The sequence below is a fragment of the Channa argus genome, chromosome 9 (genome assembly GCF_033026475.1).
Source record: "Channa argus isolate prfri chromosome 9, Channa argus male v1.0, whole genome shotgun sequence".
In the NCBI taxonomy this organism is placed as follows: domain Eukaryota; kingdom Metazoa; phylum Chordata; class Actinopteri; order Anabantiformes; family Channidae; genus Channa; species Channa argus.
Window position 1 is genome coordinate 2,518,473 of NC_090205.1, and position 21,629 is coordinate 2,540,101.

At 40.6% G+C, this 21,629-nt stretch overlaps 2 protein-coding genes across 9 annotated transcripts in view; both read left to right on the plus strand.

Annotated features, from left to right (window-relative positions):
* The first annotated feature begins 32 nt into the window (after window positions 1-32).
* LOC137133165 (transmembrane protein 237A-like) lies at window positions 33-4,379 on the plus strand. The gene is made up of 10 exons (XM_067516452.1): window positions 33-238; window positions 818-943; window positions 1,154-1,256; window positions 1,347-1,501; window positions 1,711-1,831; window positions 1,948-2,139; window positions 2,225-2,298; window positions 2,371-2,458; window positions 3,202-3,323; window positions 4,203-4,379. Exons 1-10 carry the CDS (start codon window positions 169-171, stop codon window positions 4,268-4,270), a joined length of 1,119 nt encoding a protein of 372 aa, XP_067372553.1. The 5' UTR covers window positions 33-168; the 3' UTR covers window positions 4,271-4,379.
* A 958-nt stretch (window positions 4,380-5,337) lies between these two features.
* LOC137132493 (abl interactor 2-like) overlaps window positions 5,338-21,629 on the plus strand; it is a 31,134-nt gene continuing 14,842 nt past the window's right edge. For 4 of the 8 annotated variants that reach the window (XM_067515015.1, XM_067515016.1, XM_067515013.1 and 1 more), the window contains exons 1-5: window positions 5,339-5,520; window positions 13,213-13,380; window positions 18,385-18,561; window positions 19,037-19,054; window positions 20,829-20,932. In XM_067515015.1, the coding sequence (XP_067371116.1) occupies window positions 5,404-5,520; window positions 13,213-13,380; window positions 18,385-18,561; window positions 19,037-19,054; window positions 20,829-20,932 (584 nt within the window). In that variant the 5' untranslated portion in view covers window positions 5,339-5,403. Of the gene's footprint in view, window positions 5,521-13,212; window positions 13,381-18,384; window positions 18,562-19,036; window positions 19,055-20,828; window positions 20,933-21,629 lie in introns of all 8 variants that reach the window. The other 4 variants (XM_067515017.1, XM_067515014.1, XM_067515009.1 and 1 more) reach the window with 3 other exon arrangements.

Sequence of the window (21,629 nt, forward strand, 5' to 3'; positions counted from 1 at the left end):
CTGTCCTCAAAGCTCAAGCTAATCCAGTTATCTTCAACAGGCATCACCATCCGGCCACCTCAGGATCCTAATTAAACGTTAATTTAGCAACCTAATTTAAATTGCGTTACATACCGAGGGTTCCCCCTAACAGCCACATTGAACTGTTGAGTGTCCCCAAGAGGAACCATGCCAACTGTCAAGAGCAAGAAGAAGAAGCCTAAGAAGGAAGTCAACGATGGAGAGGAGCAGGGAGAAGGTGAGCGGTGAATGTCTGTGCACAACACTCTTCTCTGCTGTGATTTACTAGCTCGTTCTCATTCCTGAGGCATCAAAAAGCACCAGTTCATTAGTGCTACACGCTGATGCTCGGGTACATTTTGCATCACTCAGGTACAGTGTTGTACAAGTGAAACTGGCAACACGACACTGGACTTTTCCACAGGAGATCAGGGTTCAACTTAGTGCAAGATGTTATCAGCTTTAACAATGATCGTAACACAACGTGGTGCGTGTGGTTACACGGAAGTACATGTCTGCCATTGTCACCGTTTGTATTGTTTAGTTTTTTTGTAATTTATCTTGTAAGTTAATCTTACCCTGAACTTTTTGTGCCTCACCCTAACACAGTTTTTGTATGTATATAAAGTCGTTCCCGTGCCATCAAATAATGGTGCTCGTGGAGCATCCAAAAGTAATGCCAGTGTGTACCTGTGGCGTCACCATGATGCACCAAAGGACGTGAAACAGTGGGGCAAATTAATTCCTCAGGAAGCCTCAATATCTGGTGCTGTGGGACGAGAACGTGTTGGATTTATGGTCTTCTATTCTCAAGCAGGTCAAGAGGTGGAAATGGAAGTGGTGGCCAACAGGAGCCGTTCCAACAGCAGAGACCCTTTGACCCCAGAGCCACAGGAAGCAGCACCACAGAAGAAGAAGAAAAAGAAGAAGACGGCCACTATAGGTAGCATAACTTACACAACCAGGAATGAACTCCTGTTTGCTGTCAGTAGAAAAGTGGGCACTGGGCTGAAGATTAATTCCAACTTGTCTTTGCCTACAATTAATGCAGAAAGATAAAGATTTTAGATGTAATGCTGATTTTACCTGACACAGTGACTCAGATAATGAAACCTATTATTAAAAGCTTTCATATCGTGTGTTTTTATGTCAGATCAGGAAGTGGAACGTGCCGACACGCCAAACGGTATTGGGGCAGACAGTGTCATGGATGGAGAAGAAACAGTCACTGTAACCAGGAAAATGAAAAAGAAAAGGTAGGTGGATGAAGTTTGAACCTGACTTCACTGGGAATGTTTGTATGAGCTGTGATCTGCTCAAATCCTCCCTCTTCTATCACCTGGCAGAAGGGTGAAGGTGACAGAGCACTGCGACAATGACCTGGGAGCAGAAGACGATGATATTGTCACAGACGCCCAGTCGCCCATCCCCCAGCATTCCCTGTTCTCCGCCCCGTCCACACACAGCCAACCAGTCGGAAAAGTCTTTGTGGAGAGGAACAGTCAGTGTGAATGTTACTACGCACACATTTAATATGTAGAGTCACGTGCTAAAGAAGGCAGGGACTCTTAAGACCAACCTGTGTATCTGTCCTTTTCTGGTATTTTCATATAATGTTAGAAACTTAAACCCTCAATGACCCAGGAAACAACAGCAAGGCTTTTAAAACACTTAAAGCTGCAGTTTCCATGCTGTGATGTGTGTGTGCAGGGCGTTTCCAGGTGGAGCAGGTGGAGCACTTCCGACACTCGTCGCCGATGGGCGACCACATAGACCACAGACAGATCTGGACCACCAGAGACGTTGCTCTGAGGGTCCACAGTGGCTTCAGGTCTGCAAACAAACACAGCCCTGGCCCTGGCCACAGTAGGCTGGTTCAGTAATCCATTCATGAGACCAGGTATTTATCCATGTAACCACCCTGTGTGTGTGCTGTTCCCTCTGCAGGGTGATCGGTCTGTTCTCTCACGGTTTCCTGGCTGGATACGCAGTGTGGAATATAATAGTTGTGTATGTGTTGGCGGGTGAACAGATGACCACGCTGCCCAACCTGCTGCAGCAGTACCACCTGTTGGCCTACCCAGCTCAGTCTCTACTCTACCTGCTCCTGGCTATCAGCACTGTGTCTGCATTCGACAGGTCTGTGTGTGGGTCTCACTTACAGTCCTTAACCTAAACCTGTCTTAAATCTAAGTAATCTGAGTGCACACTATGACTCCTGCAGAGTGAATCTGGCCAAAGCCTCCATGGCGCTGAGAGGATTCCTCACCCTGGACCCGGCGGTTCTGGCCTCTTTCTGTAAGTGAGATGAAGGCTGGATGCTGAAGCTGAAGCTTGCTAATGTTGTAACATCTCTTTCTGTGTTTTCAGTGTATTTCATAGCCCTGATCCTGTCCCTCAGTCAGCAGATGACCAGTGATCGCATCAACCTCTACCCCACAGCCAACAAAACTCTGTGGTGAGACATTTTCATGTTAAACCATTTTGTTCAAGGACATGAGTCAAGTCATCTTAGGTTAACTTGTTCACTGAATTCAATGAACCCGCAAATACAATCTCATTCAGCTGAAGAAGTTAGGTTAACCTGGCTGTGTAGTCACATGGACAGACTTGGGACTATGTCCAAGGCTAAATACTTAAACCAGGGTTACCTTCATTTGTGTTATGAAAAGTAATATCCATGGCTTTAATAATAATTTAGCAATTTAACATTTGAGTACTCACAGGCAGAGCATTAAGACAAACGTTGCAAAAGCCACAACACCACCAAACCGAGAAAGACGCTGCAAAAAGCTATACCACAACAGAAGTATACTAAAATTACATTTACAAATCTAAATGTCCGTCACTTTTTAGTGTCCCTCGGGCCCATTGTAGACAAATGTCTTACCAATGTTTCCAGTGAGCTCTCAGGGCACCGTAGGATTGGGCTCGACACCCGTTACTGAGATTGGCATCGGGACATCAAGATTCAAAAAGTTTTACAAAAAATAAGTCTCAGTGCGTGTTGGGAAGTCTGATGGTTCTGCTTCTTTAAACATGATTAAGTTTAATGAATTCTCAGCAGTTTGTTCTTTCAATTCCTCATTTCGAGGTGAAAGACCTCAGGATGGAATAACTCGTCTTAATGCGTTTGGACGTGGATTGAAAGTTAAAACTACCTTTAAGATGTTTTGCAGTATTTACCACTTCCTCCTCCAGGCCTCCAGGGTCAGAGCAGCAGATCCTGCAGCCGTGGATTGTAGTGAACCTGGTGGTGGCGCTGTTGGTGGGCCTGGCCTGGGCCATCGTGTCAACGCAGCCAGACATCGACTACACAGAAGGTTTGTGGACATGATGTGTGATGTTTGTCAGCCCTGACTAAGGGAACAGGGAGCAGGAGCCCACACAGTTACAGTTTAGTGAAACCACACTGTGTTCAGGAAATATTGTATTTTTATTTTTAAACAGCTTTTCATCTGGAGAGTTGGGATTTTCTTTTCTGGACTTTTGAGTGGAGCAGCAGTATTTGTATTTGTATTATTACTGGAAACAAAATGTGTGGAAATTAGAGGAGTAAATAAAACAAAACAGGCATCAAATTCTCAACCTAATGAAGAAACGCTGTAGTACTTATCCTAAAAGTTACTGTAGATGCAGTTTGAATGTTTATTTTAACACACTTGGTCATTTTAGTGTTTAATAAAGAATTTCCAAGTAAATAAAACATTGTCTTTCATTGGTTTTTCCACCATCAATTACTATTAAATGGCTGCTTCACCCAAATTACCAATAAATAAATTATAAAAAGTAAATTGTACATATTTCTCCCTAATGGCAGGAAGTCACAGATACAAATCAATGAGATTTCACCATCACAATGAAATGAATGTAGTTTAGATTATTGTAGATCATTTAAAAACAGATGGTCACTGCACTCTTTATTCTTATTCTTATTATTTCATTTTGCATTGTACATCTATTGCTGTTATACATATATTAACCTAAATGTATTTTTCTAACCTCTCTTGTTTTGGTGATGTTGTGAACTGGCAAACAGCTTCAGTGAGACTAAAGTCACCCGAATTAGCCTAATGTGGTCCACAGTACTGTTTCTGTGCATATTATTGGTGCTCGGCTAAATAACATAAATCAGCACTAGCGGTAGCTAATAAACCGATTATGTATGATTGTTTTTTGACCTTTTTTATTTTTCTCTGCAGAGTTTTTGATGACGATGGAAGTGGAGGAATATCCGAGAGGGGACGAGAGCCTAGAAATCCCTGCGTGATGCTCCCCGTGTCTGTCTCTATGATTTAAAGATGGTTTATTCATTTAGTGCATGTTTTGTACGTCTGGTTTGCCAGCACCTTGTGTGATTTTCTAATAAAGGAACACAGTCCATGGACATTAGCAGCTGTCAGGTGTTTGTGTGTATTGGCAGTGTTCAACAACTGGGGGGAGCTGCTGCTTTAAGAAACAGAAGCAGAGGAGCCAGAATGATCAGGACCATGTCATGGGTGGTGAAAACTCTCAGGAAGAACCACCTGCTGGTTACCACAAGCACCGATAGAGACAGTGAGACTGTATGTGGAACTTGGGTAAAGAGAAAATTGAAAAGAGAAAATTGGCATAAAGATGCTAAATAATCTTTGTGACATGTGAGAGGTGATTTGTAGTTTTATGTTAAATATCATAGTTATGACAACCAGGCAGTCAATGAATATTGTACCTTGTCTGAATGCAGAGTGGAGGAAATATTTCAAATTAATATTCATACATTTTAGTGTAAATTGTCCATTTTTGTTTAATTTGACAGGCAAATGGTTTAAATGTTTTTGGAAAGAAGAATTCCCTCCCTGTGTTTAAGGGATTTATGTTGTATTGCTCCTGTTTTTTACTCCATACATGTGGATTAAATCTAGTGGGGTGAAGGCACGAATGGATTAGTGAACTAGCCCAACAGGCACAAGCCCAGGAGCCAGTGTTATCAGACACGGAATCACCACAAAAAGATGGAAAAATGAGTCAACAATAACTTTATTTACAAAAGCCAAATCTACAAAAGACATGCAAAAATGGCTAAAATAAAAAGAAAAATGTCCAGACATCAAATGACTGAAACCACACAAGATGATCAATAAAGACATAAAAGTATATGTGAAATTTTTGCGAGTAAAATATACGCAGCTTAGTAGCTTTTAGCACTGAAGACGAGTGATGTTTTATTTGCAGATTATGTGGACATAAATGATAAATGATTAAACCTGGCTTTTTTGGTGGGGGGATTGGCTCCAATGCGAAAACCAATCATACTTTTTCTTATTTTTCTAAATTGCACGGTGGCGCTATTTCCCACAGGCCCTGAATGCAGCAGCCGCATCCCGTCGGAGCCGCGGCCGTCGGGAGTAAAACCACGTAAAGATGGCGGAGTTACAAATGCTGCTGGAGGAGGAAATTCCTGCGGGACGGAGAGCGCTACTGGACAGTTTCACCAACCTGGAGAGAGTAGCCGAGTACTGCGAAAGCAACTATGTACAGGTACATGCTAGTATTTGAACCCCAGAGTGTGAAAGTCAAGTCGGAAAACCCGTCGGGGTGATGTTAGCAGGGAGTGGGCGGCTGGGAGAGTGATGGAATGACTGCACCAAGTTCCGTTATGTTACCGCTACATTTTATAACAACGATGGAAGTCGCGACGTATTCAATTTACAACCTGCCCTTTGACGTGGCTGGATAATAAACACATTAACGTCAATTCGGCGTCCGGATTCCCCCCAAACATGACTACTGTTAGGAAAAGTCAACTTTTATTAGAGATTCCCGCCGCGCCGCTGTGCGTTCGGGCGAACGTGACCGTGGGAAAGTCAGAAGCAGTTAACGCGTGGAATGTCATTAAGTTATAAAGTGCTGTCTTTACTGGGTTACGTGTGAGACGGACGCTCCACGTGCCGAATTAAGGACCAGTTCATGTTAATTCTAAAAACGTCGTAAAGCGTCTTCGACGCGTTGAGTACGATTTGCAGTAAAGCATGGAAGCATAAAATGGGGATCTGTTGATGGGAGTCTGGCTTTACGCCTCACTACAGCTAATTAAGACAACGTGTTACAGGACAGTTCGCACATTTACTGGACGAACTACACTATTATAACAAACAGTAATTTAATTAAATTTAGATTTTTTTGCTCTAGAAATGCATTTAGATAATAACAAAGGTTTTCTGAAGCCGATTTTAACCCCTCACTGGAGTTTTTTATTATGTAATTGACAACTAGAGATTAATGCGAAGGATGGACCCAGTCTTAGAAAATAAGAAGAGAAAAGACAAATATATTAAAGTTCTGATAAATTCGTTAGTGTGAAAAGTTCAGTTTGAGGTTCGGTCTTGTATAAGTGTCCAACTGATTATCTATGAAAGTTCGGTTCAGTATCATTACTACTACTATTATTTGCACACTTCGGTCATTATATGCAAAAGCAAAATGTTCCTCTCACACCACAGACAATTTAGGACAAAAGTGCTGCAATCAGATTCCATTAGTCATCTTCTCCGTGTTGGGCTGTTCGGGACAGCTGTTCCTCAGCTGGCTTCACATAAACACCTGCTCATCACCAGGCTTCACATTTATCAGGTTTCTGCAGCTGTGTGTGGATTTCTGTTAGTGAAAGCAGTGATCATCCTGCACATGCAGCTGTTTCCCACATTAATTGTTTCTTTTCTATACTCTATTTTTTTGTCCGCCCTCCCTCTATCATTCTTTGTCTTCAGTCATTACTTTACCCTTTTCTGTCCCTGGGATCTTTAACATTCCTGTCGGTGGAATCACAATGTGTCTACTCAAGAGAAAGAAACTAGTTTCTGGTTGATTAAACTGTTCCCGATACTGGGCCAAGCAGGGCCAAACAGGGCTAACTCTGGATGGCCTACATTCCCGCTGCCAGCAGATGATAGGAGCTGTTACATAATCCAACAGTGCTGCTCATTCTGTTTTACGTTGGGATTCAGACATAGTCATGTGGTTGGAATCTGGTAATATAAAGCACTGTTATAATATAGTTTTATTCATGTTACTGTTTACTGAGGCACCAGCTCCTGCTCAGATATAGGTCACTTTATTATTTCTTACCTATTATCATTAATTAGCTACAGCCACCATCGTCACTATGTGAGAAATAAGCGTCAAGCTTGTGCAGCAAGCTGCTGCTCATCTTATAATAACAATGAGAGGGAGGGATGATTGAATCTGTAAGAGAGAGTGATCATGTCACCCTGATCAGGTCCAGTTTTTTTTGGCCAAATTGGAAACGGATCAGACATGAAACTCAAATCAAATAACTTGTGAGAGGAACAGACTGTGTGTATTTACATGCACTGCAGTAACCTGACAGGGCCGATTAGAGAACACAGATTCATCAGCAGATCGATAACAGATTTCTGCTGAACCTTTTCTGGAAACATGGGCACTGATTTTTTACTTTACAGTGACAAAAGAAGCAGTGGATATTGACTTATTTCGACTTGTACTGGCCACTTCGTGTTGAGGTAGTTTCAGCTTTTTGGGATTTATTGGTGGATTTATTGTCAAGAAGAAACATGTTCTGAGACAACACTGGCATTAGTTGCAGTCTTTGGTATAAGCACCAGTCTGTCAGAACAGCCACACCACCAACATCTATTACTTATATTGATTATACTGATGCTGTAACTGTTGGAAAATTCCTCTGAGAGTCTGTGTCCACGGCTCAGGTGTAAAACCAAGACAGTTACATGTGCGATGTGCTTTGCTAACTCAGCCAACCTCAGTGTGTGTGTTGGTCGTATGCTGTCTGTTTTTAGAAGCTTTTTCTTTTTATTAGCTATGATTGAGCACACAGAAATGTTACAGTGAAACTCTTTCTATGCATTTAGCCCAATTAAAACTTAACCAATTAAAATAAAAAATAAAAATAAATATAAGAACATACGCCTTATATTAAAAACACTTGATTTATTCACAGTAATAAATAATAAATCATGAAGCGTTTAATGTCCAGGTGTTTAAAATTCTCACACGCTTGGCCTCCTACCATCCTGTGCTGGGAAAATTTAATGCATTGTTACTGCTGAAACCAGGTTGTCTAATATAACACCACCCACATGTCCACTGTAAGCTGCAGGTTTGTAAACTGGGACAGCAAGTGAAGCTTTACACAGAGCCTGAATGTTTTCTATTCTTAACTGAGAGAAACTAACATGTGAGGAAACATGTCACGTCATCGTAAGTTTAATTTAAAGCTGGTGAATTTGAAATTGAGGAATCTGTACAACACCAGTCTTTCGGTGAAGCGATACACACAAACACACACATATATATACACATGGATGCAAACAGTTCCATCTGGATCTTCCACAGCTGGTATCATTTAGCTGTCAGCAGAGGTAGTTATAATGTGAGATGACCTCCTGCTGCTCATTGGAAACACATGGTACCTCTGCAGGAGGCTGAACATGGACAACCCCACGTGTGTGTGTGTGTGTGTGTGTATGTGTTTTGGGTTGGAAACCATGGCGATTGGTTTTCCAGTCGAAGGAGTATCAGCCTCCACCTTCAGCGCTGGTGCCAGGAACAGCTCCTGCGGGGGCGAAACAGGCTGAGCGTTTGGAAACACGGGTTTGTGATCAGAAGTTTGGCAAACCTGAGCTGATCATGTGATGAGTGTTCCTACTTTGTTCTGTCATATTCAACCTTTCCTGCAGTTATTTACTTACCATCTGCAGGTTTTGAAAAATCTTAAAAAGAACTGAACTCCCATTCCTTAGAAGGTGTGAGACAATGTCCTTGTCCACTATGCACAGTAAAATAAATTTGAGTTAGTGCGAGTTGGCAACTACGCACCTCATCACTTTATAATGTTGCTGATTGTAGGAAAACATGGTCTGTTATCTCTTTGTTGGCTCTTTATGGATGTGTTCTTTGTGTGTCTCTTTGTGTTTGCATCTCCATGTTGCCATTCGTCTCTTTATTGTTTTGCATCTGTTTCCTGACTTGTGCATCCTTGTAGTCATTTTTTTTCTTTGTCTCGTTTCATGGACGTTTTCTCTTTGTAGTTGATTTTCATCTCTTGGAGCTCAGTAATCACAGTCTGACTTTATGGGCTGTATCTCAGTTATCAAAGCAGTCGTCCACAGACCACAGGGTCAGTGATTGTGAAGTCCTATGGAGAAAAGCACTGTATAAGCCGACCATGTACTTTTTAAATCCAATGCAGCCTAGTTTTTTGTGGTTCTGTGTGTCTCTTTGGTCATTTTACATCTGCTTGTTTTGCTGGAGCTTTTCCACTTCGTACAGAGTTCAATCTGCCTTTTCTGTTGGAGTTAGTCATTTTCCTACAAGACCCAGAGGAGTCTTTCCAAGTGAAATGTTTGCTTAATTAATAAAGACAAACAGATCTTGAGTAGTTGAGAGGTGAAATTTCAAAAAGTTCACTGATTTAAAAAAATTTCATGCTTACTGAAGAGTAATAGACTAATGGTTTCAGCTGTAGTGTGTGTTTTCTACTGCATGTGAAGTGGAAATAGCTCCTGTAGCAGCAGCCACTGACAGGAGAGGGGGACTTGTCCTTGTACGGTAAAAGCAGATTGTTGCTCGTTGGTGGCCGTCTCTCTGAAAGAAGGTACAAACAGACTTCAGAACGTGTGTGTGTTTCAGAAGAGTGCATCAGAATCTGGCTTTGTTGGATCTGGTTCAAAGCCAGAAGTAATGGCAGAGGAAGACAGATGATGTGTAACACACTGATCTCACAGGCTGTGTAACTGACAGCTCTGATTAGCAAACTTGGGGCTGGAAATCTTATATGTACTGATATTTTCTCAGACAGTTTTTGATTAAAATTAGTTGGAACAGAAACATGCAACATTTCAATGTGGAAACGGTTTTTATATTGCAAAACATGTAGGGTTCCCCCTGTATGTCGACTGTCCTCCAAGTCAAAAAATTTAAATTAAGTCTGAAGATTCACTGCATTTCTTCAGCTTCATCATTGTTCTCACATTGTGGTCAGTTTGGACCTGTTTATGGTCCTTTTGAGTCTGTTTATGGTTGTTTGCATCTCTGTGTATATAGAGTGACACAAGGAATCCTCAACTTTAAAAATAAGCGTGATGGAAATATGCGGGTCTTGAACCAGATGCTGGGACAGTCTCCTCCCCTTCTGTCCTCCTGCTGACAGAGCTGCCTGCAGCCAATCAGGGGAAACTTTCTACAAGTGAATATGACCAATGACGCACACACTGACTGGTAAAGAATAAAGTTATTAAAACATGAACTGTACTGACTGAGGTGAGGAACATCAACAACATAAACAGTCAGGTGAATACATTTGGATCGTGGCATCATTTCTATTTTGTTTCAAGTTTTAGTCAGTTTAGTTGATAATAAAAGTAAATAGTCCAAAAGAAGTGTAGTGTGAAAAATAATCAATGGATTATAAAGATTTAACATCTCAACAATACACTTCATTGATTTAAAGGCTACAGGTTTTTTGGCAAATCTGAAAAAAGGCAATACAGGGATTAAATATTAGGCCACATTGTGAAAAGGTATCAAGAATCAAGTGATATATTTTATTTTAGTTAATGCTTTTGCATCCATTTGCAACCATTAATAATTTTGTTTTTAGTTTTAAAATTCACTTATAAATATCACTTATATTTAGTGTATTTTCAGTTTCCTCTGCAATAATCTTACATCAGCCAGCATATTAGTCAACTGATATTTTCAATTGTATTTTTGTTATAACTAACCATTAAAAAGAGGACGGAGGAATCAGAGCGTGCATATGATTCCACATACATGTAATGTGATTCATGTACACGAGCTACATATATTTAGTTGGAATTGGAAACAAACAGCAGCTGTGTGTCTGTCCTCAGGCCAGAGAAGGCAACGCTCCAACTAGGCCACTGCTAACAGGACATCAGATGACAGAGAGAGAGCGAGGAGATGTTAGAATGATGCGATAAAGAGAGGGAGAGCTGGAGGATGGAACAGACAACAAGGGAAAAAAAGATGAAGACAAAGATGAAAAAGATAAAATGGAAAGAAACAGAAGGGAAAGAGAGAAAAATGACAAGACACAAATGTAAAGATAAGAAAGAGAGAAAATGAAAAAGGTCAGACTGGACTGAAGTTCTTTTTGTTATTTGTTCCTTTTAAGAAATTTTGTTTAATACCCAGGCTTATTTAAAATCACAGCCAAGAGCTTCTTCTTCCAGGGCTGGAACGATTATTGTTTTTATTGATTAATTGGCTGATTATAATTTCTCTTGATGTGAATGAAATTATTTTTTGCTATTACAGAGAAAGTATTGAAAAAAGTAAGGTTGGGGATTCGGTACCAAATTCCAGGTACCAGTATTAGTTTAAATGTGGACAGTGCACAGCCTAATCATTACCTAATCAATACCTCTGGTTTTATGGAAGAGCCAGAAATCCCAGTTTTAGTTGTGCATTGTCAACAATTGTCGACATCATAGAGCGTCCTCTTTCTTGCTACGCTTGGTGCTCAAATTACCAGTGTAACACCATGGTGGAGCATCACTTGTTCCCATCAGAGAAATGCATTTACAGGCTTGTGCTACATTCTCTTCCACCTTTATTTCACGTCTCCAAGATGGCAACAAACCTGAATATTTAGACAAAAACACCTTTTTAAAAAGTGTCACACAACCAGAGTGTAGTTAATTTTATAATTAGGAACCAAAAGAGGAGACGGCGACTGGAGGTTTTATGGTTAAAGAGGGTTTATTACCAAAAAAGGACAAACAACTGAAAATCACTCCATGAGGAGGCAGGAAAAACACACATAGTAAAGCAGGACGTAAACTTAAACACACTCGGAAGGGAGGATTAACTAAATTACAACTGTGCTGGGGAAGCAAGGGAACTAACTTAATAACTAAGGGGAAGCAGACACGAACAAACTGAACATAAAGTGCAGAAAGACAGAATAAATACCAATAAATACTCCAACATAAAACCAGGGCCAAACAAGCGAGGATAACAAAAGACAAGACCTAAACACTGAAGCAAACCTCAGACCAAAACGTAAGGGGACAGAGTCCAAACACAAGGATCGGGTCGAGCATGGAAGGACAATGTCCTGAAGCAGCGAATATCCAAAGGAATGTTCGCTGGTCACGGAGGAGGAAGGAGAGACAATTTGGCAGGGAACAGTGGGGAGATCTGGGTATAAGTACATGGGGGCACAGGTGAAAACAATCAGGGTTAACGAGAAACAAGGAGCTAAAGAAACTAAATAGGAAGTGGGGCTGAGGCTCTACAAACTAAAAGCCAGGAGCAGGAAGTAAAATTAAGAAAACTGAAGTCCAAAAACTGGGACTGTGACAGTGTTGTATTCAGTTGCAGAAATGAAGTTCCAAGACTCAACTTTTGTGTCATTTGTGAGTCTGAAGTTAACGTTGATTTTGCTGCCCAATCACAGCCTCGTGTTTTCTTATGCAGTGTAGTAGAAGAAATCTGAGTACTGAATGTGAATGTAGGGCTCTGGGTCACATGGACGTGTGACACTCTGTGTGTAGTCTGTTGTGATATTATTCTGTGTGTGTGTGTGTGTACTCGTGGGTGTCAGTGAGTTACTTGTCGACCTCGGGCATGAATGAGTTTGCAGTGACCTACATCATGCCTCAGCAAACACACACTCACACACACACACACTAGTGCTGCTGTATTACACAGAGATTATACATGTGGGCTCACAGATGATGTAAATGTACTCACACATGTGCTCACACACATGCTGATGTACACTGACAAATGCAATCATGCAGTCACACACAAACACACATGCACACACTCGCCTTAGAAAATGCTCCACCCACCCAAACCATTCCAACCTTAATCCTCAGTTCTGTCATTTTGCAGGAGAAAACATAACTGCTGCAGATGCATAACAGTTAATTACTTTACAAAGGTGAACTGACATAGTAACGTTAAGCAAATGGTTAAAACTAAATAACTAGGTATCTGTTCTCAAAGAGTTATGGGAAAATCTCAGTTTGGACAGAGGGAGTTCTCACATTGTGGTCAGACCACGATATCACCAGACAGTATTTCTATTTGTCTCATTCCTATCAAAGATGTTCTCCACAGTCTGCTATTACTTTGGTGTATGTGAATAAAATGTTGCAGTGTGTGACTCCTGTCCTGAATCAGTTTTGCCTGTTCCTGTAGTCTACAGACAAGCAGCGAGCGCTGGAGGAGACCAAGAGTTACACCACCCAGTCCCTGGCCAGCGTCGCCTACCTCATCAACACGCTGGCTAACAACGTGCTGCAGATGCTGGACATCCAGGCCTCACAGCTGCGCTGCATGGAGAGCTCCGTCAACCACATTTCACAGGTGGGTGTGTGAGGCACCAAAGCCTGTGAGATTTTTTGAGTATCATACACATATCTGCAAGTCATAGTCATTGAGCTAAAAGGTTGATTCCTTTTCTTGTGGTAAACTGAGATGCAAGAGCCCCCCACCACCACTACTACTAGCAGACGCAGCATCAGCACTACACATATTGTATGTATTCATGCGGGCTTGATTATGTTCACTGCTCTGTGGATGATGCTGTCATCTCTGTGTAACACAGGGTCCACGGTTCTCTGGACAATGGAAAAATGTAAGAGCATGTAACACTAACAAACGGCAAAGTGGTTTATTAACAGGAAAAACTGGCTTTAGTGCAGAAACATGTCTTTTTTTATGATTAATGTTGGGCTTCATGGTAAAATTTATGTTTTAGGATTTTTGGGGGTTGGTGGGTTAAAGTGGAGAGAATTTCAAATAATAATATGCAGGTTGGAATGTGAAGACCTTATCCAGATTCCAGATGACCGTCTACATCATCGAGTCTGTGAGTCATGTAGTGATTGGTCGGTCAGTAATAATGGGTGATATGGCCTTGGAATGAAATCACAATAACAATATTTCTGCTCCAGTTTTTTAAGGCTGAGGCTAATTTAGCTTTTTGAGGTTTTAAAATATGTTATTTATATAACATAGCATAAACAAAACATTAAAAACATTAGCAAAAGGATAATTGACATTTAATAATTGAAGTGTTCTAACCAATACTGAACAGGAGATTACACAGATGAAAAATAAACTTGTTTTTTATTGTTGTGCCAATATTTTCTATATATCACAGTTTAAAAATACTACAATCTGAAGAAAAAAGACAAAAATCCAGAGGGAATGAGCAATGGGTCGTGTCAGAATCAGCCCTCACTGTAATTTAGTTGTCCTAACGTGCACATGGTTATTTGTAGTGTTCTGCCTTGCGTCTGATGCTGTCTCAGTATGACCACTTTCATCCAGCGGCTTTGAATTTGATAGACAGACATGAGCCGATGGGTCTGAGCTTTAAACGCCTGAGACGAACAACCAGTGTTTCCAGTGCTCACAGCAGCTTCAGAAACTCTTACAGCTTACATTGGACTTGGCAACATTAAGACTACAAAGAACCTGCAACTCGTTGTAAAAGACTGTTACAGCCATGGCCAAAAATAATGGCACCTTTGCAATTCTGTCAGAAAATTGTTCCAATTGCAAATAACACACTGCTGTGGCAAGTAACAGGTGGGCAATGTAGTAATCGCACTTGCAACCAGTTAAAATGGAAAAAAGTTGACTCAACCTTTGTGTTGTGTCACACTGAGCATGGAAAAAAGAAGTCTCAAGGCTACAATTCCATCTCCAGAGATCTTTATGCTCCTGTGTCCACCGTGCACAATATCCTCAAGAGGTTAACTTCTAAATAAATGTAATGTGATCTGCAGACACAGGGTACAACAGTTAAATTTGCGCTATTTGTCACCATGTGAATGAAAAGGGATGCTATGGTAGGAGACCCAGGAGGAAACCACTGCTGACACACAAAGGCATAAAAAAGCAAGACTGGAGTTTGGATCGTACTGTGGACAGATGAGACAAAAGTAGAGCATTTTGGTAAAGGACATCATGGCACTGTTTAAAGAAAAAGAAGTAGGTCCTTCAAAGAAAAGAACACAGTCCGTACAGTGAAACATGGTGGAGGTTCAAAGATGTTCTGGGGTTGCTTTGCTGCTTGTGGCACTGGATGCCTTGACTGTGTGAACGGTATCATGAAAACGGAGGATTACCAAAGACCTTTCACCAGAGGTCATGGGTCTTCCAGCAGGACAATGACCTGAAACACACTTCAAAAAGCAGTCAGAAATGGTTCCAGATCTGAACCCCATACAACACCTGTGGAGAAATCTCAAAACTGCAGTTGGGAGAAGGCCTCCTTCAAATCTGAATGACCTGCAGAAGTTTACAAAAGGAGAGTGGTCCACAATTCCAGTATAGAAGAACCTCATTCATGGTTACAGGAGGCCATTGATTTCAGGTATTGTTTCCAAAGGGGGAGCTACCAAATAATAAGTTAAGGGTGCCAATAATTTTGTCCAGTACATTTTTTGGGTTCTGTGTGGAATTGTATCAGATTTGACTTTTCTTCTCAGATTTTTTTGTGTTGTTCCAATGCAAACTAAAACAATAAGCACATGAATAGCAAAACATTTTCAGGGTGCCGTGACTGTACACTGGTACTGACTTAGGGTCACTGGACAAAAAGTTGGATGATATTGTGACATTTTGCTTTATATTTGTCTTGTGCAGAATTCAAAGCTCCATCAATCATGATGAGTCGACCTGGTCCAGATGCAGCAAAACAGTTCCAGATCCTTAGATCACTGCGTTTCACTGATGAGATAATGTTCTTGTGCTGACATACAGAGTTTGGTCGTCACCAAACAAAACTCTTTTAGTTCAAGCCCAAAAAGTTCTATTTTAGTCTCATCCATCCACAGAACATGTTCCCATCATTCTTCCAGTTTATCTGCATGGTCTTTAGCAAACTGTAGACGAGCATTAATGTTCTTTTTGGAGAGTAGTTGCTTCTTCCCTAGAGCTCTGACATGTTCACCATTGTTGTTTATTGTTATCCTGACGGTGGACTAACGAACACTGTAATTAGCCGTTGATTTCTATATGTTACCCTACTGTACTGTCCACAGGCTGATCACATGTGGGGAGGATAACAGTGTTGGGATCCATTATGACTCCACCAGCAACTATAACCTCAGTAATAAGCACATATTAAAATGACAACCTTTCTGACAGTGTTAATCTAAAACCTGAGAATTATACATTATAACCTTGTAAAAGTAGAATTTATGCAGAATTGAATTACATTTGATTGCACAGGTACCTAATATATTGGACAGTAAGTGTTTATCAACGTCATCAGATTGTTGGTTATTTTATTGCTACATTGATCCGTGGCGATGCAAACATTTCACTTAAGTGCATTTTAATGCTTAGTCTTAGAGGACTAAAAAAACCTGGCTGTATAAAATTAAATCAAATTACTTGTAGGTGCAATTGCTCCCAACAGTCTACTGAGTGTGAAGCATCGCTAGTGTTTCTATCGGTCTCACACAACACTCTGCACCCACACATCTCACACTGCAGCTGTGTCCAGTATGTTCATATTCCTAGATAAACTCACAAGTCATGCATACAAAGTAAGCTCAGTGCACTCTGGGTTGAGATTCACGATTTCTACTCCAACTGCAGACAAAAAGTACTTCCATTCAGTGAGGATTGAAATCCCCAGCAGAGGAGCTGTAGTTTTTTTTGTAGTGGTACAGAGGGTTGATTCTGCTCCTCAGACCTGTGAATAATCAGTATAATCAGAATACTCTGTGCAGATATAATGAGATGCTTCTGTCTTTTGTGTCAGGCCTGGCCTGTGATTGCACGTTATAATTACCACTTTCTGTTCAGTGAGACAGTCACATCTGTTATGTAGGCGAACACTTTATGCACTGAGACTTTCTCTTTGAGAAGATATTTTCTAATCCATTTTGCATTTTGTGCTGGAGTAATCAGCCAACACAGTAATTATGTAACGTGAAGCAGAATCCAGACGGGGTTCGAGCAGCTGTACCTCTGGGTTTAGACCAAATGCATAATTCTAACCCTTTGGGGGAAAGTACCTTAATCCCTACAGCTCCAGACTATTTTTTATGTCCACCTGGGGAAAAAAATGCAGCAACTGTGAGGTCAAAATGAACAACATTGGCCTCTGTTGTTAAGGGAAATACACCTGCATCACTAACAGAGTGACTAACACCATTTAACAATGAGTCAGACACTGATGTCTCAAACCAACACCGGGCTTTTCACTGTCTTCCCGACTGAGCTGTTTTCCGCATTCTACCTCATTTTTGAGCTGCTTCTGATACTGATGATGAAGAAATGTGTTTGTGTGGCCATAAGACGTGGAAACAGATGTTTATTTCTCTTCTGGGTTGTAACAGTTGTCTTGTTTTTTTTTTGTTGGAAATGTTTTAATGTACTGGTGAAACATTCGTATACGATTGAGGTCCCTTTGTACTGTATGTGTTTAAAGCTGAGTGCTAGTAATTTGTGTGTTGAACACGTTTCACCACTGAAATACAAAAGAAGGCTGTTTGAACTCGGCCTTAAATTAGATCATATCAGTTTTGCAGGTACCTGTCATGGATACTAGACTTCCATGGAGCTTATCTGCTGATTGATCCCATTCACTCTACAACACACAGAGTCACAATTTTCCTAATGCACCAGTGAAAATTCACTCTCCAGACTTGAAGAACAGGTCTTCATCCATATTAAAATGCATCACACCAAAAATATCCACAGTGAGAGCACAGAGCAGTGTGAGATGTGTTTCTCACACTGAACACATTTAGAGCTGTTGGTCACATAAGAAAAAGTTATCTCAGACTTTTTAGATTTGACAAATAGATCGGCATAAGAAGCAGCAGATGAGGACTAAAACAATAACACTGGTAAATGTTGTAACTTAAATGAAACACCAAGCTTTTCTAGTAAAGGACAAGAGAGAATCAGAGCTTTGTCAGTGTGTCACAGTAAAACATACACATCCTCACACAGAGAAGCCATTCAGACCACACTCACGCTGAAATGTCTTCATTTATAGGCTGCCTGAAAATGTCTGTATATTCAGTACATATACAATTTGGATTTAGTCTAAACATCATTTTCCAATACAGACATAATGACGAATAGTGAAGAGGGAACAAACCCATAGATTGCTTTACATCAAACCAGCTTTGTGGCTGCAGATATGCATTGCACTGTGAAAAGGAGTCTGGGGAGTAATATAACCGCAATGCAATAAATGTAGTTTAAACCATAAACATTGTGACAGTAATGTGATAAATGTGTGTCTCTGTAACATGAGTATTCTTTCTGTTGACTAAGCTACATACTACATAATTCAGACTGTCTCTCTCTCGCTCTCTCTCTTTCTGTTTTTAGACCGTTGACATTCACAAAGAGAAGGTGGCGAGGCGGGAGATCGGCATCCTGACAACTAACAAAAACACATCCCGCTCACATAAAATCATTGCTCCAGGCAATCCAGAGAGGCCGGTGCGCTACATCAGGAAACCTATTGACTACAGTGTGCTGGATGACATCGGTCATGGAGTCAAGGTGGGAGTAATGACAGGCAAAATGCTCTCAGTGCCCCAAATGATGGCATAAAGGTCACAGTAGAAGTGAACATAACACTGCAGTTGAGATGTAAAGGAAGATTTCATCACTGATTATGAAAAGATAATTTGAAGGGGGGTGTGATCTGAGGCTGCATGTTTGTGTTTCTACTTTCACTGTGTGTCTAACTAAATATGCTGAGTAAACTTGAAGTAGTGTAAAATGGCACATATAAGACCACTGATGATTTAGTAATTGTTTCCCAAAATATGATTTATGTAATTGCACCTAGACATTTGTGACTGTTAAACGTTTCCTCTCACTCAGTGTCTGTCTGTAGTTCAGCTCATTTGTATCTCTCTCACTCTGTGATGGTTTTTCTGCCTACTAGCTGATCATGATGCACTGAAACTAACGTCTAGAAAACCTTTCTTCTCTTTCTCCTGTTCTCCTTTGCTTTCATTGGCGTGTTAAGTGGTTGTTGAGGTTCAAGGTAAGAACGTGCAGCACACCTACGCACACATAACATCTGTAGCTGAAGAAGGAACAACACCATTAGAAAGGTGTCAGCTAATGAATGTTACATACATAACATACTCAGAAAACAACCAGTGCGGTTCAGACACTGTTCACCTGGTGACTTTTCAGGTTACAGATCTTTGTTCTCCAACTCCTATGACCCTTAAAACAAATGTAATTAAAAATAAAAATATAATGATAAAACCTATCGGCAATTGAAAATGATGTGTGGAAACACATCGCTCAAGGAAATTTCGGGGAGTTTGAGTCTGTGTGTGAACAGGGTGTGATATTGCCAATATTGGTATGTGAGAAAAAAATAGCATGAATCTTTGTCTGGGTACATTCGGTTGTTAAAGAACTGTGATCAAGAGAAACTATCAGAGACACGGTTTTAAATATGAATCTACAGTATGCATGTTCTTTATTATTGACCGACAGACATTTCTGTGCTAATGTTCTTTTGCACTCAAAGTAACATGCTTTTAGCATTGAATTTGTATTTACCAATGAACTTCTAAGAATTAAAAGGAGAAAATCCAAATCACATCAGTATTTTGCTGTGACCACCAGCTAATCTTGGTTTACACTTCAGAGTTTTCAGTTGTTCAGTGGATTCTTAGTGTGGCTCAGTGTCCCAGAAAATCTCCATGAGATCAGGGTCCTGTGAGGGGGAAAGACTGTCTGCTGCAGGACTCCTTGTTCCTCTCATGTCTGAACATTCTCTGGCTCCATGCTTGGGCTCGTTGTCAGGCCGCAGAATGATTTTGGAAACCCATCAGACACCTACTGATGATTAATGCTGCAGAATAGGGCTGAATAGCTATTTAAAAATTCCTTTTTGAGGTAAAATGCTACAGATTCTAAAAAAGAGAGGCACAAACAGCTGCCTCCACAGGCCTTAGATAAAACCTGCAGTGGAAGTGAGTGGGAGCAGACAAAGAAAGTTGAACAGGTTACCAACAAGGACATGCATTCATGACTACTCTCATACTCATACTTAATACAGACTGCAAAACCAGAAGATTCAGAGTAAAGAACTTCATTGTCATTATGCGATAAAGCCTCCACATGTATCCACAATGTGGAGTATACATATGGAACGATGATGAGATATCAACCTGAAAGTATCATATGTTGCACCTCATTTTTACTATTAACATTGAGATGCAACAGGATGCAATACATATAAATATAATAAAATTAAGAAATAAAAAATTATGTGAAAATGTGTATTCATAACAATGAGACAGCAGGGTAAGGTATTCACTAAAGGTGCTACTGTTGAAAGTTGTGTACTACGAAGGGTTTTTCTACCTACTACTAAAGATTCTACAACCCAGGTTTAGGTCCAGTGTTGTGGATATGTAGGGTGCAGTTAAGATGTTACTATCTGTACGTAGGGTGCTATACCAAAGCTGTATGAATGATGCAGTGACCACAAACATTTGCTTTGTAAAAAGTAAAGAAGTTAAAGAAATAAGTGCCTGGAACCTTTCCACAGTACTTGTCCATCATTTACCACCACCTGCAGAGTATCATCTGGCTCATTAATGAGCACTTGACAGCTACACCCCAGTCACAGTCTGTCAGTTATTATGTTTTAATGTTTCCTCTGATTAAAAACAAAACCTGCCATTGTGAAGAATGAATCAGTCAACGTGTTAAATTATGCACATTGGGAGATTCATAAAATACCTGACATCAGGTTAGTTTGTACCTTCAATTGATTGTGTTTGCTTCCAAAGGTAAATGGCCAGCAGAACATGAAGCTAGGAGGTGGTCTGTCCCGATCCAACCCCCCCACCCAGAAACCACCCAGCCCTCCTAGGGCAGGCAAGGGCATCTTAGGGTATGTAACACACACACACTGTATGTACCACCACACATCCACACATCTCCCCTGACCCACTACACGGTATATACCCCATATCTCAACCAAGCTTCACAGATATAGGTCACTGGGGGAAAGGTCAGCCCCTCTCACCCCTCCCCTCTTTTAACCCCCTCTCCGTCTCCCCCTCACCCCCACCCTTCCCCAGGACTTAGGGGCTTCTGGGTGTTATTATCATGGAGCTTTTCGTTCACACACCCGGACATGATGCTTTGCGTTCATACGCCTGTGTGTTGTTTGGGCAGATGCAGATTCTCTTAGGTTTATTATGAAAAGATTAGCTGTGCGTATGTTATTAGCTGAGTTTGGGGGTAAAACATAATTCCAGCATTTAAGTTAAAAAGTATATAACATGATTTTTTTTTTTTTTTAGATCATTGAGAAACAAAGTGCTTGTGATTTTTGTCATGGAATCAGGTATATGAGTTTTAAGGTATAAGATCATGTATGTATTTGAGTTTGAGTTTTTTCTTTTGTTTGTTTTTTTAAATCAAGGTAAAATGTTGTTATTAATTTCACAGTCAGGAACGTGTATCAAGACACATTCTTCTCTTATCTGTTAAATGCAGAGGAAAATGGTAAGTTTTTAAAATAAATATTTATGGAAACTTTTCAAGTAAATTAGTTTATGTTGTTGTTTTTTTATGCTTTTTCA